Source organism: Pseudophryne corroboree, chromosome 9 (genome assembly GCF_028390025.1).
Source record: "Pseudophryne corroboree isolate aPseCor3 chromosome 9, aPseCor3.hap2, whole genome shotgun sequence".
Taxonomy (NCBI): domain Eukaryota; kingdom Metazoa; phylum Chordata; class Amphibia; order Anura; family Myobatrachidae; genus Pseudophryne; species Pseudophryne corroboree.
In genome coordinates this window covers 282,250,082-282,265,490 of record NC_086452.1, presented here as the reverse complement: position 1 = coordinate 282,265,490, position 15,409 = coordinate 282,250,082, and the positions used below count along the sequence as shown (strand labels likewise).

At 47.5% G+C, this 15,409-nt stretch overlaps 1 protein-coding gene across 1 annotated transcript in view; it reads left to right on the top strand.

The window, feature by feature from the left end:
- The window catches only part of MYH9 (myosin heavy chain 9), an 889,869-nt gene that overhangs the window by 80,531 nt on the left and 793,929 nt on the right, over positions 1 to 15,409 (top strand). Inside the window, 1 exon segment of the mRNA XM_063940322.1 lies at positions 9,258 to 9,414. Coding sequence (XP_063796392.1) covers positions 9,258 to 9,414 — 157 coding nt within the window.

Genomic DNA, 15,409 nt, shown 5'->3' with positions numbered 1-15,409 from the left:
TCACAACCTCAAGGCATTGAACAAGTTTGAAGGTTTCCAAGTACCGTATGGAAACCCTTCGCTCTATAGTTCTGGCCTTGGGACCTGGGGACTACATGGTCTCCCTGGATATATAGGATGCTTACCTGCATATTCCTATAGCAGCGTCACATTAGCAATACCTGAGGTTTGCAATTGGCAACCTCCATTACCAGTTTCGGACGTTACCTTTTTGTTTAACTACAGCTCCGCGAGTCTTCAAAGTCATGGCGGTGATGACGGTGGTACTCTGCCGTCAAGGGATCAGGATACTGCCATATCTGGACGACTTGTTAATCCTGGCAAATTTCCCAGAACTTCTCCTGTCATCTGGATATGACTGTCCGGTTTCTACAAGCCCACGGGTGGCTCATCAACTGGAAGAAATCCTCCCTGGTCCCTGCTCAGAGCATGGTGCACCTGGGAGCGCTATTGGACACACAACCAGAGGTTGTTCTTGTCTCAGGAGTAAGTCCTGAAGCTTCAGGACAGGATTCGTTGCTTCCTTTCTCGTCCGCAAGTGTCGATACATTCGTTGATGCAGGTGCTGGGCCTCATGGTCTCCGCATTCGACATGGTGGACTATGCTCAATTCCATTCTCGCCCCCTCCAGAGGCTAATTCTAGCCAAGTGCGACGGCCTGCCTCACTGGATCAGGTTTCACATGATCTCGTTGACTCCAGAGGTTCGTCTGTCGCTGCTCTGGTGGCTCCAGGACCAACAATTGTGCAGGGGCCGTCCCTTCTGGATATCCAACTGTGTCCTGTTGACGACAGATGCCAGTCTAAGAGGTTGGGGCCTCACACTACTGAGCCTCATTTTGACTTGTTTTAAGGACATTACATCAAAGTTGGATCAGCCTGTAGTGTGTTTTTCCACTTTAATATTGAGGGTGACTCCAAATCCAGACCTCCATGGGTTAATAAATTTGATTTTCATTGATGATAATTTGTGTGTGATTTTGTTGTCAGCACATTCAACTATGTAAAGAACAAAGTATTTAATAAGAATATTTCATTAATTCAGATCTAGGATGTTGTTTTAGTATTCCCTTTTATTTTTTTTGAGCTGTGTCTGTATGCATATGTATGTGTAATTAAAATATGTATGTGTATGTATGTGTATGTATATATGTGTGTATGTATATATGTGTGTATGTGTAATATACTGAGGTAACATTCCTCCTTCTCATGTGCTGAGTGCTCTGTGAGAGTCTAGGTTAGCCCTGACAAGATGGTTTCAAATCCTCAAGTGGATTCCGATTGTTTTCCTGCCGCGGACAGAATAAACAAAGTGGGAGTCACCCCCTGTTCTGCACGGGGCCCTGTAACAAATCCAGCGGATCGTATGCAGGAAGGTACGTTGTTTTCTGGTTACGTGTCCACGCGTACGTTGGCTAGACCTGCCATTACATGTGCATGGAGGAGTAGTAGTATTCAAAAATTGGTCGGATTCCTTGTCATCTAATATGGATACCCTCCTTAAGTTGGGTCATATCAAGAACACTGCAGCATACTTTCGTGCGACTGCAAGGGACATAGGACTATTGGGTTCACAGGCCAATTCCATGGCGGTCTCGGTTAGGAGGGTGTTGTGGATTCACCAATGTAATGTTGACTCCGAGAAGAAATGGTCTCTGCCCTATGAAGGTGAAGCCTGGTTTGGTTATGGCCTAGTTAATTTGATCTCGACAGCTGCCGCTTTTAAGTCTACCTTCTTTCCCTATGTTCCCTCACAACCGATGATGACGCATCATTGTCTGATGCAGTCATCTTGGTCCAATAGATACAGATTTCCTTTTCTTTGCAGATAGCGGACCTCTTCCCTTTTCTCCCTCTATCTCTTCAAGATCACAGGAGCAGACATCCTCTGTTCTGCCACATCCACCGCATGACGCTGGGACTCTCTTGCGGGAGTCCACACCGGTGGGGCCACGTCTAAAAACTCGTCAGTCCTGGAACGGACCTGTGGGTTTTACAAATAGTATCCCAAGGGTACATTCTGGAGTTTCCAGACTTTTTTCCCCCTCACCAATTTTTCAAATTAGAGTCTCCTCCGGACGGGGAGGTAGTATGCGACATAATACTAAGGTTGTATTAGGATCGGGTCATTGACCTGATTTTCCCCCGTCACAGCAGGGAGAAGGTTTTTATTCAAGCCTCTTCGTGTTCCCGAAAACTGATGGCTCGGTCAGACCAATCCTAAATCTGAAATCCCTCATTTTCTACTTAAGGTCTCAGACATAAAGAACACCTCCGCATTAGGCTTGCCTGAGGTTTGCAATTCAGGGGTGTCATTGCCGATTTCAGACGTTGCCGTGGGTCTGTCCACGCCTCCAAGGATTTTCACCAGGGTGATGGTAGTAATGATGCTTCTCCGTCGCTAGTAAGGAGTCCGTTATCCCGTACTGGGACGGTCCCTTGATAACGGCGAGTTCAAGGAACCAGTTGGTGCAAAACGTTGCACTCTCCCTGACGGTTCTTCAACAGGGTTAGCTCCTGAACTTGCCAGAATCACTGTTGGTCCCAACGACGCGGTTGTATGTTTTTGGGAATAATACTAGACACAGAACTACAAGGAATTTTGTTCTTCCAGTGGAAAAGGCTCTGGAGATCCAGAGTCTGGTCAAACAAATTCCGAAACCAGCAAGAGTGTCCTTTCATCAATACATTCGGTTGCTGGAAAAGATGGTTGCAGCCTACGAGGCCACTCAATTTGGCAGGTTCCATGCCAGGGTGTTCCAGAGGGACCTGTTGGACAAGGGGTCCAGTTCCCACCTACAAGACCAGAATCTCACCCCTGTGGTGGCTGCGCAGTTCTCGCCTCCTATAGGGGCGCAGGGTCTGGATCCAGGACTGGATCCTAGTGACCACGTATGCAAGCCTCAGAGGCTGGGGGGCAGTCACTCAAGAGGAAAGCTTCCAGGGAAGATGGTCAAATTAGGAAACTGATCACCACAATAACGGTCTAGAGTTAAGGGACGTTTACAATGAAAAACAGAACAGCAATGGCAGAGGCCACAAGGATTTTCTGCGGGCGGAAAAACATACAAGCGTTTTGTCAGTAATGTTCGTTCCAGGAGTGGACGACTGGGAAGCAGACTTCCTCAGCAGACTATCTCCATCCAGGAGAGGGAAGACCTCTTCCAAGTAGTCTTCGAAGACATGTCGTTGGGATTTCCTCAAGTAGGAATGATGGCATTTCGTCTCAACAAGAAGCTTCAGAGTTCCAGGTCAAGGGACCCTCAAACAGGAACATTGAAGGCACTGGTGACACCGTGGGTGTTTTCAGTCGGTATATGTATTCCCTTCGTTTTTCTCTCGTTCCAAAAGTTCTGGGTTCATAAAAAGGTAATTCGTGCGAGCCTCATGGTCCCAGACTGGCCAAGGAAAGCTTGGTATCCAGATCTCAGGAATTAATCATAGGAGATCCCTGGCCTTTTCCTTTGCGCAAGGACCTGTGGCGGCAGGGGCCATGCGTGTATTAGGTCTTACCGTGTCTACGTTTGACGACATGGCGGTTGAGCACCAGATCTTAGTCCGTAAGGGTATTCCAACGCAAGCAGTTCCCACACTTATTCGGATTAGAAAAGGGGTAACGTCTAAACATTACCACAGTTTTGGAGAAAATAAGTTTTTGTGTGAATCCAAGAAGACTCCTACGGTACAGTTTTCAGCAATCAAAATCTGCCTTATCGGTTTTCTTTCAGGATCAATTGGACTCCCTTTCAGAAGTTCAGACTGTTGTGAAGGGAGTGTTGCACATCCAACCTCCCCATTTGTGTCCCAGGGGCACCAGGGGATCTTAATGGGGTGTTGCAGTTTCTTCAGTCACTTTGGTTTGAACCTTTGAGTGAGGATTTTTACTCCGCCTTACGTAAAGTGGTTCTCCGGTTGTCCTTGCCATACACAAGGTGAGTGTCTGAGTTAGCGGTCTGTCCTCACAAGAGACCTTATTTGATCTTTCATGAAGATAGAGCAGAGTTGGAAACTCGTCCATTTCTACCAAAGGTGGTTTTCCTACTTTCCACATATACCAACCTATGGTGGTGCTAGTAGCTACTGACTCCTTCGCTGAATCGAAGTCTCTGTATGTGGTAAGAGTTTTTGAAAATTTATGGGACCAGGTCGGCTCTGTTTAGGAACACAGCCTCTGTTTGTCCTGTTTGCTCCCAGCAAGATTGGGTGTCCTGCTTCGAAACAGACCGTTGCACGCTGAATCTGTGGTACGATTCAGCAGGCTCATCTCACGGCAGGATTGCTGTTACCGAAATAAGTGAAGGCCCATTCTACTAGAAAGGTGGGCTCGTCCGGGGCGGATGACCCGGGAGTCTCGGCATTGCAACTTTGCCGAGCAGCTATTTAGCAAATTATTGGGCTGTTTTACAGCTTTAATACCTTGGCCGAGGTTGACCTCGCGTTTGGTTATTCGGTACTGCAGAGTTGTCCACACTCTCCCGCCCATTCTAGAGCTTTGGCATAACCCCATGGTTCTTGAAGTGACCCCAGCATCCTCTAGGACATTTGAGAAAATAGGATTTTAATACCTACCGGTAAATCCTTCTCTTAGTCTGTAGAGGATGCTGGGTGCCCGTCCCAGTGCGTACTGTATGTTCAGTTATGGTTACACATAGGTTGCATTACGTTTTTTGTCAGCATATTGCTGCAAATTCTTAATGCCGTTGGCTTGTGTTCTGTTGATTGCCACGTTCTGCGGCATGCTTGAGGTGTGAGCTGCGAAGAGGCTCACCGTAGTTTAACAATAAATTCTTTCCTCAAAATGTCAGTCTCCCTCGGTTACCTTTTGGTCTCTGTGCAGCCTCTCTAATTAATGCCCTCCTTGCCTGGTCTGTGAGTTTTGGTGGCCGGCCCTCTCTTGGCAGTTTTGTTGTGGTACCATGTTCTTTCCATTTGAAGATGAATTTGATGGTGCTCTGGGGATCACCAAAGATTTGGATATTTTTTTCCAACACGACCCTGACTTGTATTTCTCAACAACTTTGTCCTTGTTTGCTCCTTGGTTTTCATGGTGTGATGCCTCTTGCTTAGTGGTGTTGCAGCTTTTGGGGCCTTTCAGAAAAGGTGTGTTTATACTGACAGATCATGTAACACTTTTATATTGCACACAGGTGGACTTCATTTCACGAATTGTGACTTCTGAAGTTAATTGGTTGCACCAGTACTTTTGAGGATCTTCATAGCAAAGGGGGTGAATACATATGCACATGCCAATTTTTACAATTTTTATTTATAAAAATTATTTTTTATATACATTTTTCTCATTTCACTTCAACTTAGACTCTTGTGCATATCCATCACATAAAAAAAATTCAAAAAAAAATAAATTACAGGTTGTAATGTAACAAAATGGGTAAAAAGCCAAGGGGGGTGAATGCTTTAGCAAGGCACTGTACATAGACTATAGAAGCAATTTGTTTGACCTCTAATTCGCTCTCCCATACCAAGTGAAAGTATTGCATACATTAGATCAGACTTCTCACTTTTATAGCTCTGGCATTAGTTTTGCTTTATCTACAATCTTAATTTTATTTCTCATGTCATAGGGGATACTGGGAATCCATTTAGTACCATGGGGTATAGACTAGTCCACTAGGAGCCATGGGCACTATAGAAGTTTCACTAGGTGTGCTGACTCCTCCCTCCATGCCCCTCCTACCAGACTCTGTTTAGAAAATGTGCCCGGAGGGGCCGGTCACGTCTCTGGAAGCTCTTGAAGCGCTTTCTGCATTTATGTTCTATGTTTGTTATTTTCAGGCAGTACTGGATGGCACCAGCAATCCTGCTTCTTGGGACTTAGGGGTAACATCTCTGTGTTAATGGTCCCATTCCCCGCTGACAGGATGCTAGCTCCTGAGGGAACTATTTGCAAGCCCCACCACGGCAAGTGTACATTCCTGCAGCACGCCGCCACCCCTAACAGCCAGAAGAGTGAAGAGTAGTGAGTACTAAGCCGCCGTCCCGGTTTGCGGGTCGCCAGCCGTTATGGCAGCATGAGGGTACTGAGACGTACGGTTTCTAAACGGGACGGACTGAGTCTCCTGACTACACTACAGCGTACACAGTACCCAGACTGGCACAACAGCCATAAAAGGAGGTGTACTCCATTTTATGCACATAGACACATACAGCCAGTCTAAAGAAGAGCGGGAAGACTGCGTGCCATTGAAGGGGCTGTGCTTCACTGAGTGGATCCAGCAGCTCACAAGTGCCATTTTCCTTACTGCAGCTGACAGACGCTGACTGACAGGGACGCACAGCTCCTCCGGAGAGACTCCAGATTACCTCAGCGGTACCAGGGGGTCATAAAGGGGGGGCAATTTACTAGTGTACTAAGTCCCTAATCTAGGTACTTAGTCTGCGATCCCGCTAAGCTTGGCATTAGCGATAAGGACGCCGTGTGCTGGTTCTATACTCTCTCTCCCTAGAAGGGCTTTGTGGGTTAACTATGTAGTTAACCTTTTTCCTGTGTGCGCTCTGTCACTGCTACAGTATGTCAGGCAAAGTGTGTTTCATGTAAGGCACCATGTTCCTCTTCTGGGGGTTCACTAGTGTGTACTCTGTGTAGTATCCCTTCCCAGGCTAGTGGGGCAGAACCAGCATTGCTGGACTCCATTAAGGGAGTGATTTCCACCATTTCTATTAATTTATCTTAGAATGAGAAAGAGATGCAATACATAAGACAGTCTATGGTTGAGTTTATGAAATAGGACGCCGTAACAAGACCAGCGTCTCGGTCCCCTGCCATTTGTCCGCAGAAACGTTCTTTGGCCCATATCCTGCACTCCGATTCTGATAATGAGGAGTCATACATGGGAGGTGGATTCAGAGGGGGAAGGGTACTCTTTTGCAGGGAATAGAGGCTCTCATAGGTGCTATCAGGGAAGCCCTCAATATCCCTGATAAGGTGACAGAGGCGAGGGAGTAATTTTACTTTAATATAAAGGAAAAAATCCTCAGCTACTTTTCCTGTGGAACTCAATACTGTTTGAAGAACTGTGGGTTAATCCAGATAAGAAATGTAAAATTCCTTAACTGTTTTTCCTCCTGAGTATTGGGAAAAAATGTGAAAATCCACCTATAGTGGATGCATCTGTCTCCAGGCTCTCACGAAAAATTGTATTGCCTGTCTGGGGTGCAGCCTCCCTAAAAGACGCAGCTAATCGCAAAATTGAGACTATGCTCAAATCTGTGTATACAGCTGCTGGGGTGGCCCAGAGACCCACTATAGCATGTGGGTGGATTACAAGAGCCATTGCTAAATGGTCGGGTAACCTAATTAAGGGGTTACATTTTACCTCAAGAGGTTATTTTGCTCCTGCAACATATACAGGACTCTGCAAAGTTTATGGTGGAAGCCATAAAAGAAATAGGCTTTCTTAATGCACGCACTACAACTATGGCAGTGTCTGCATGCAGGGGCTTATGGCTACGCCAGTGGACTGCGGACTCCAGGAAAGGCGTTTGAAGGCCTACCTTTCACTGGTGAGGCCTTATTTGGAGATGAACTAGACAAATGGATCTCCAAAGCTACTGCAGGTAAGTCCACGTACGCAGGTATTCTGCTAGCCGCCCCCCCCCCCCCAGCTAGGAAGGCCTATTCAGGATCCAATTTACAATCCTTTTGGACTGCCAAGTTTAGGGGCAAGGCCAGAGGTTCTTCTACTGCCACCAGAGGTGCTAGAGGTAAACCACAAAAACCAGCTACTGCCGGTTCACAGGAACAGAGCTCAGGCTCTGCTTCTTCAAAACTTTCAGCATGATGGTGGACCGTGATGACGGGCAGGCAGGTGGGGGCCCGGCTAAAATTCTTCAGGCACGTCTGGACAAATTTTTGCCAGGATCCCTGGGTTATAGGCCTTATATCCCAGGGCTACAGACTGGAGTTCCAGGAGCTCCCACCTCACAGATTCTTCAAATCGGGCTTACCAGTTTCACAAGAAGCAGGTGTAACCTTACAGGATGCCATTCAAAAACTGTTACAGACCCAGGTCATTGTTCCAGTTCCACCCCATCTACAAAACAAGGGTTACTATTCCAGCTTGTTTATAGTACCAAAACCGGATGGTTCGGTAAGACTGATTCTGAACCTCAAGTCGTTGAACCCGTACTTGCGAGTGTTCATATTCAAAATGGAGTCTGAGAGCGGTGATCTTGGGTCTGGGGGAGGGGAATTCATAGTATCTCTGGATATCAAGGATGCATACCTTCACAATCCGATCTGGCCACCTCATCAGGCTTATCTATGGTTTGCACTGCAGGACTGTCGCTACCAGTTCCAGGCCCTGCCATTTGGTCTCTCCATGGCACCGAGGGTAGAGATGATGTTACTGTTCTTCAAACAAGGAGTGAACATAATTCTGTACCTGGACAATCTTCTGATAAAGGCACCGTCCAGGGAGAGGTTGTTTTGAGAACATTGGTCTCTCAACCAGACTACTCCGGGATCATGGGTGGTTTCTGAACCTACCAAAATCTTACCTAGAGCCAACGCAGAGGCTTCATTTCCTGGGAATGATACTGGACAGTCTCAAAGTATTTCTTCCTTGGGAGAAGGCCATGATAATCCAGTCAATGGTTCGGGCTGGTTCCTCTTGGGCGGCTTCCCGGCGAGTGTGTGCTTTACAGCTCTGCCGAGTAGCTACTTGGTCAGGTTCAAACACGTTTGCCAAGTTTTACAAGTTCCATACCTTGTCCTCTGTGGACTTTCAGTTTGGTCAGTCTGTTCTGCAGGAACCTCAGCACTCTCCACCCGGTTTGGGAGCTTTGGTACTTCCCCATGGTACTAAATGGATACCTAGTATCCCCTAGGACGCAAGAGAAAATAGGATTTTCCTTACCTACCGGTAAATCCTTTTCTTGTAGTCCGTAGGGGATACTGGGTGCTGTCCCTGTTTACAAGTTTTGGATAGCCTGGCTTTCCTCTTATGGTTGGGCTGGTTCTAAATCTCACCACTTTTTCCTTTCTATATCCTTCTCTCAAAGTATGTCAGTCTCCTCGGGCAGTTTCCTAGACTGAGTCTGGTTGGAGTGGCATGGAGGGAGGAGCCAGCACACCTAGTCAAACTTCTACAGTGCCCTTGGCTCCTAGTGGACCCGTCTATACTCTGATACTAAATGGATTCCCAGTATCTCCTACGGACTACGAGAAAAGGATTTACCGGTAGGTAATTAAAATCCTATTTCTCTAAAGTAATTTGTGCTTATTGCTTTTGTTTTTAGACTTATTCTGGTTTGTTTTGTGTGGTAATAAACCCATACAAGAACCTCCCAATTTATTCTGAAGAAATAGTGGACATGTACAAAGGAAAGAAGAGACATGAAATGCCACCACACATTTATGCTATCACAGACACCGCTTATCGGAGCATGATGCAAGGTACGTTTTTTTGTTTTGTTTGCCTTGTGGGCTAATTATGTATCTTTTTAGTACTTGGCTGTCTGGATTACAGCAAATTGTAATTAATACAAGCAGAGGAGGAATAAAGTAATAATGCACCCCACACTCAACCCCTCCTCCTCAACAGAAGAATATATTGCAACTGTAGGATGTTGAGTACAGGTGGGTTGAGCTATTCGTTTTAGGTAACTCACTCCATTGTGTTAAGGGGGAAAAGTAAAACATTACTTTCTGCTAGCTTTTTTGTGCATATTAATCTGTTTCTAATTAGCAGTGTGGAGTGTCACTTATGACATTATGCATATCTAAAACTGTTTGCCTTGCGGGCATAGGGAAAAATGTGTACAAGAATGTAATGAAGGGCTATGGGGAGTTAGATGGAACTAATTTTGTTGCTAACTTCCTTACTTTTTTAGCCAATGCCACCACTTAGGCCTATTTATGTACACTTTGTTTTTATCTTCCATAAAACTAGTTAAACATGCGGTTTCTGCATAATTTTGTTTCCCAACTACATACTGATATGCTAAAGCACGAAACTTCAGAGATGTCCTGCAGAAGGCTAAAAAGCACTAGAGACCGCAGTATCCATTATGAATGGGGACTATGTCGAAGTCGGAAAATATTACACTACACATGTACAAACTCCACACAGATGGCCTCCGTGTGCGTACTTGTTCTGCCGTGTGTGCGCATATTCGCAAGTTGCGTATGACCGGTCACGCGGTACTTCGTGTTAGCGCGTGGTATGAGTAATTACGGTAGCATTTGTATTCGCATGGAAAAACCACAAAGACATCTCATATTTAATCCACATAGTGCACAATGTACACATAGCCCACACGCACCACACCAGCAAGTTATACTTGTTTAAAAGGTACAACAACAAAGGGATTCACCTTTACAGGATATGAGGTGACAGCATTAGGTTGACGTGGTTTTTAATATCCAACTGTAGGGTATTTTTAGGGCAACATTCCGGAAGCAGTTTGCAGAAGATGGCAAGCTCCTGCGCATAGTTATGTGCAGGAACAGGATATTAATATTATGCTGCGTTTACTGTACTCTGATATTTGGCGGGAACCCAGTGGAGACCAACTGCAAGCACACCTGGAACAGACATCGCCCACCTATTCAAACCAACCTATGACCCCTCCTGTACTGTAAATGACCAGCCCTTTGTCCTATAGATGAAGAGGTTACGGTTTCTATTGTATTGTGTTTTGACCAACTGTATAAAAACCAAGCTGCCTAGCCGGTCATTCATCTCTCTGAAGGTCATCTTGCTAGATTGACTGAGCACCGGACCGTGTGGCGCTGGCGAAACCAAACGTATGTACCATTGATTGTAGCCTCTTTTCTTTTATTATAATTGTATAGCTGTTGTAACCCCCTTTCTCTGACGTCCTAGTGGATGCTGGGTACTCCGTAAGGACCATGGGGAATAGACTGGCTCCGCAGGAGACTGGGCACTCTTTAAAGAAAGATTAGGTACTATATCTGGTGTGCACTGGCTCCTCCCTCTATGCCCCTCCTCCAGACCTCAGTTAGAATCTGTGCCCGGCCAGAGCTGGATGCACCTAGTGGGCTCTCCTGAGCGAACTAGAAAAGAAAGTATTTGTTAGGTTTTTTATTTTCAGTGAGATCTGCTGGCAACAGACTCACTGCTACGAGGGACTGAGGGGAGAGAAGCAAACCTACCTGCTTGCAGCTAGCTTGTGCTTCTAAGGCTACTGGACACCATTAGCTCCAGAGGGATCGAACACAGGGCCCGACCTCGATCGTCCGTTCCCAGAGCCGCGCCGCCGTCCCCCTTGCAGAGCCAGAAGACGGAAGAACCAGAAGAAAAACGGCGGCAGAAGACTCCGGTCTTCAATAAGGTAGCGCACAGCACTGCAGCTGTGTGCCATTGCTCCCACAGCACACCACACGCTCCAGTCACTGGTGGGTGCAGGGCGCTGGGGGGGGGGGGGCGCCCTGGGCTGCAATAAGTATACCTTTTGGCAAATTTCACATAATACAGTTATAAACTGTATATGTGCCTAATCCCCTGCCATTAACATTATTAAAAAAGCGGGAGAAGCCTGCAGCGGAGGGGGCGGGGCTATCTCCCTCAGCACACCGGTGCCATTTTCTCTTCACAGCTCCGCTGGAAGGACGCTCCCCAGGCTCTCCCCTGCAGTATACACTACAAGAAGGGTAAAAAAGAGGGGGGGCACATAAATTTAGGCGCAAAAGGTGATATAAGCAGCTATTGGGGAAAATTCACTCTTTTTAGTGTAAATCCCTGTGTTATATAGCGCTGTGGTGTGTGCTGGCATACTCTCTCTCTGTCTCCCCAAAGGACTTTGTGGGGTCCTGTCCTCAGTCAGAGCATTCCCTGTGTGTGTGCGGTGTGTCGGTATGGCTGTGTCGACATGTTTGAGGCTTACGTGGAGGTGGAGCAGGAGCCGATAAGTGTCGCCCCCTGCGGGGCCGACACCAGAGTGGGTGGATATGTGAAAGGTATTAACCGACAGTGTCAACTCCTTGCATAAAAGGTTCGATGACGTAACAGCTTTGGGACAGCCGGCTTCTCAGCCCGCGCCTGCCCAGGCGTCTCAGAGGCCAACAGGGGCTCAAAAACGCCCACTACCTCAGATGGCAGACACAGATGTCGACACGGAGTCTGACTCCAGTGTAGACGAGGATGAGACAAATGTACAACCCACAAGGGCCATCCGATGCATGATTACGGCAATGAAAAATGTGTTGCACATTTCTGACATTAACCCGGTTACCACTAAAAAGGGTATTATGCTTGGGGAGAAAAAGCAGCCAGTGACTTTCCCCCCATCTGAGTTAAATGAATTGTGTGAAGAAGCGTGGTGTTCCCCAGATAAGAAATTAGTAATTTCTAAGAGGTTACTGATGGCGTACCCTTTCCTGCCAACGGACAGGTTACGTTGGGAAACATCCCCTAGAGTGGACAAAGCGCTCACACGCTTATCAAAAAAGGTGGCACTGCCGTCTCAGGATACGGCCGCCTTAAAGGAGCCTGCAGATAGAAAGCAGGAGGCTATCCTGAAGTCTGTGTATACACACTCAGGTACTATACTGAGACCTGCAATTGCTTCAGCATGGATGTGTAGTGATGCAGCAGCTTGGTCGGATACCCTGTCAGATAACATTGATTCCCTCGACAGGGATACTATTTTGCTAACCATAGAGCATATAAAAGACGTCGTCTTATATATGAGGGATGCACAGAGGGACATTTGCCAGCTGGCATCTAGAATTAATGCAATGTCCATTTCTGCCACTACAGGTGATGCTGATTCTAAAAGGCACATGGAGGTTTTGCCTTATAAGGGTGAGGAATTGTTTGGGGACGGTCTCTCGGACCTCGTATCCACAGCAACAGCTGGGAAGTCGACTTTTTTACCTCCGGTTCCCTCACAGCCGAAGAAAGCACCGTATTATCAGGTACAGTCCTTTTCGGCCTCAGAAAGGCAAGCGGGTCAGAGGCGCATCCTTTCTGCCCAGAGGCAAGGGTAGAGGGAAAAAGCTGCACCAGACAGCCAGTTCCCAGGAGCAAAAATCCTCCCCTGCTTCCACTAAGTCCACCGCATGACGCTGGGGCTCCACAGGTGGAGCCAGGTGCGGTAGGGGCACGCCTCCGGAACTTCAGCGACCAGTGGGTTCGCTTACAGGTAGCTCTCTGGGCTGTACAAATTGTATCTCAGGGATACAAGCTGGAGTTCGAGGCGACTCCCCTCGCCGTTACCTCAAATCAGCCTTGCCAGCTTCCCCCAGGGAAAGGGAGGTAGTTCTGGCGGCAATTCACAAGCTGTACCTCCAGCAGGTGATGATCAAGGTCCCCCTCCTTCAACAAGGAAGGGGTTACTATTCCACAATGTTTGTGGTACCGAAACCGGACGGTTCGGTCAGACCCATTCTGAATTTAAAATCCTTGAACACTTAAATAAAGAACAAGTTCAAAATGGAATCGCTTAGAGCGGTTATTGCAAGCCTGGAAGAGGGGGATTTTATGGTGTCTCTAGACATCAAGGATGCTTACTTGCATGTCCCCATTTACCCACCTCACCAGGACTACCTCAGGTTTGTGGTACAGGACTGTCATTACCAGTTCCAGACGTTGCCGTTTGGCCTGTCCACGGCACCGAGAATATTTACCAAGGTAATGTACCGAAATGATGATACTCCTTCGGAAGAAGGGAGTTATAATTATCCCGTACTTGGACGATCTCCTCATAAAGGCGAGGTCCAGAGAGCAGTTGTTGGTCAGCGTAGCACTCTCTCAGGAAGTGTTGCTACAGCACGGCTGGATTCTGAATATCCCAAAGTCGCAGCTGATTCCTACGACGCGTCTGCTTTTCCTGGGCATGATTCTGGACACAGAACAGAAGAAGGCGTTTCTCCCGGTGGAGAAAGCCCAGGAATTGTCATCTCTGGCCAGGGACCTCCTGAAACCAAAACAGGTGTCTGTGCATCACTGCACGCGAGTCCTGGGAAAGATGGTGGCTTCATACGAAGCAATTCCCTTCGGCAGGTTCCATGTAAGGATCTTTCAGTGGAATCTGTTGGACAAGTCGTCCGGATCGCATCTTCAGATGCATCTGCTGATCACCCTGTCCCCGTGGGCTAGGGTGTCTCTGCTGTGGTGGCTGCAGAGTGCTCATCTTCTCGAGGGTCGCAGGTTCGGCATACAGGACTGGGTCCTGGTGACCACGGATGCAAGCCTCCGAGGATGGGGGGCAGTCACTCAGGGAAGAAACTTCCAAGGGCAGTGGTCAAGTCTGGAGACTTCACTACACATAAATATACTGGAACTAAGGGCCATTTACAACGCCCTGAGTCAAGCAGAGCCCCTGCTTCGAAACCAACCAGTACTGATTCAGTCAGACAACATCACGGCGGTCGCCCATGTAAACCGCCAGGGCGGCACAAGAAGCAGGATGGCAATGGCAGAAGCCACAAGGATTCTTCGATGGGCAGAGAATCACGTGATAGCACTGTCAGCAGTGTTCATTCTGGGAGTGGACAACTGGGAAGCAGACTTCCTCAGCAGACACGACCTCCACCCGGGAGAGTGGGGACTTCATCAAGAAGTCTTCACACAGATTACAAATCGTTGGGAAATGCCACAGGTGGGCACGATGGCGTCCCGCCTCAACAAAAAGCTAAAGATATTGCGCCTGGTCAAGGGACCCTCAGGCGATAGCTGTGGACGCACTTGTGACACCGTGGGTGTACCAGTCGGTTTGTGTTTCCTCCTCTTCCTCTCATACCCAAGGTACTGAGGATAATAAGAGGAGTAAGAACTATACTCATCGTTCCGGATTGGCCAAGAAGAACTTGGTACCCAGAACTGCAAGAAATGATCTCAGAGGACCCATGGCCTCTGCCTCTCAGACAGGACCTGTTGCAGCAGGGGCCCTGTCTGTTCCAAGACTTACCGCGGCTGCGTTTGACGGCATGGCGGTTGAACGCCGGATCCTAATGGAAAAGAGCATTCCGGATGAAGTGATTCCTACGCTGATAAAAGCTAGGAAGGATGTGACCGCAAAGCATTATCACCGTATATGGCGAAAATGTTGCTTGGTGTGAGGCCAGGAAGGCCCCAACAGAGGAATTCCAGCTGGGTCGTTTTCTGCACTTCCTACAGTCAGTGGTGACTATGGGCCTAAAATTGGGGTTCATAAAGGTTCAGATTTCGGCTCTATCTATTTTCTTTCAAAAAGAACTGGCTTCACTGCCTGAGGTTCAGACGTTTGTTAAAAAAGTGCTGCATATTCAGCCTCCTTTTGTGGCACCTTGGGATCTTAACGTGGTGTTGGATTTCCTGAAATCCCACTGGTTTGAGGCACCTAAGACCGTGGAGCTAAAGTATCTCACGTGGAAGGTGGTCATGCTGTTGGCTTTAGCTTCAGCAAGGCGTGTGTCAGAATTGGCGGCTTTGTCATGTAAAAGC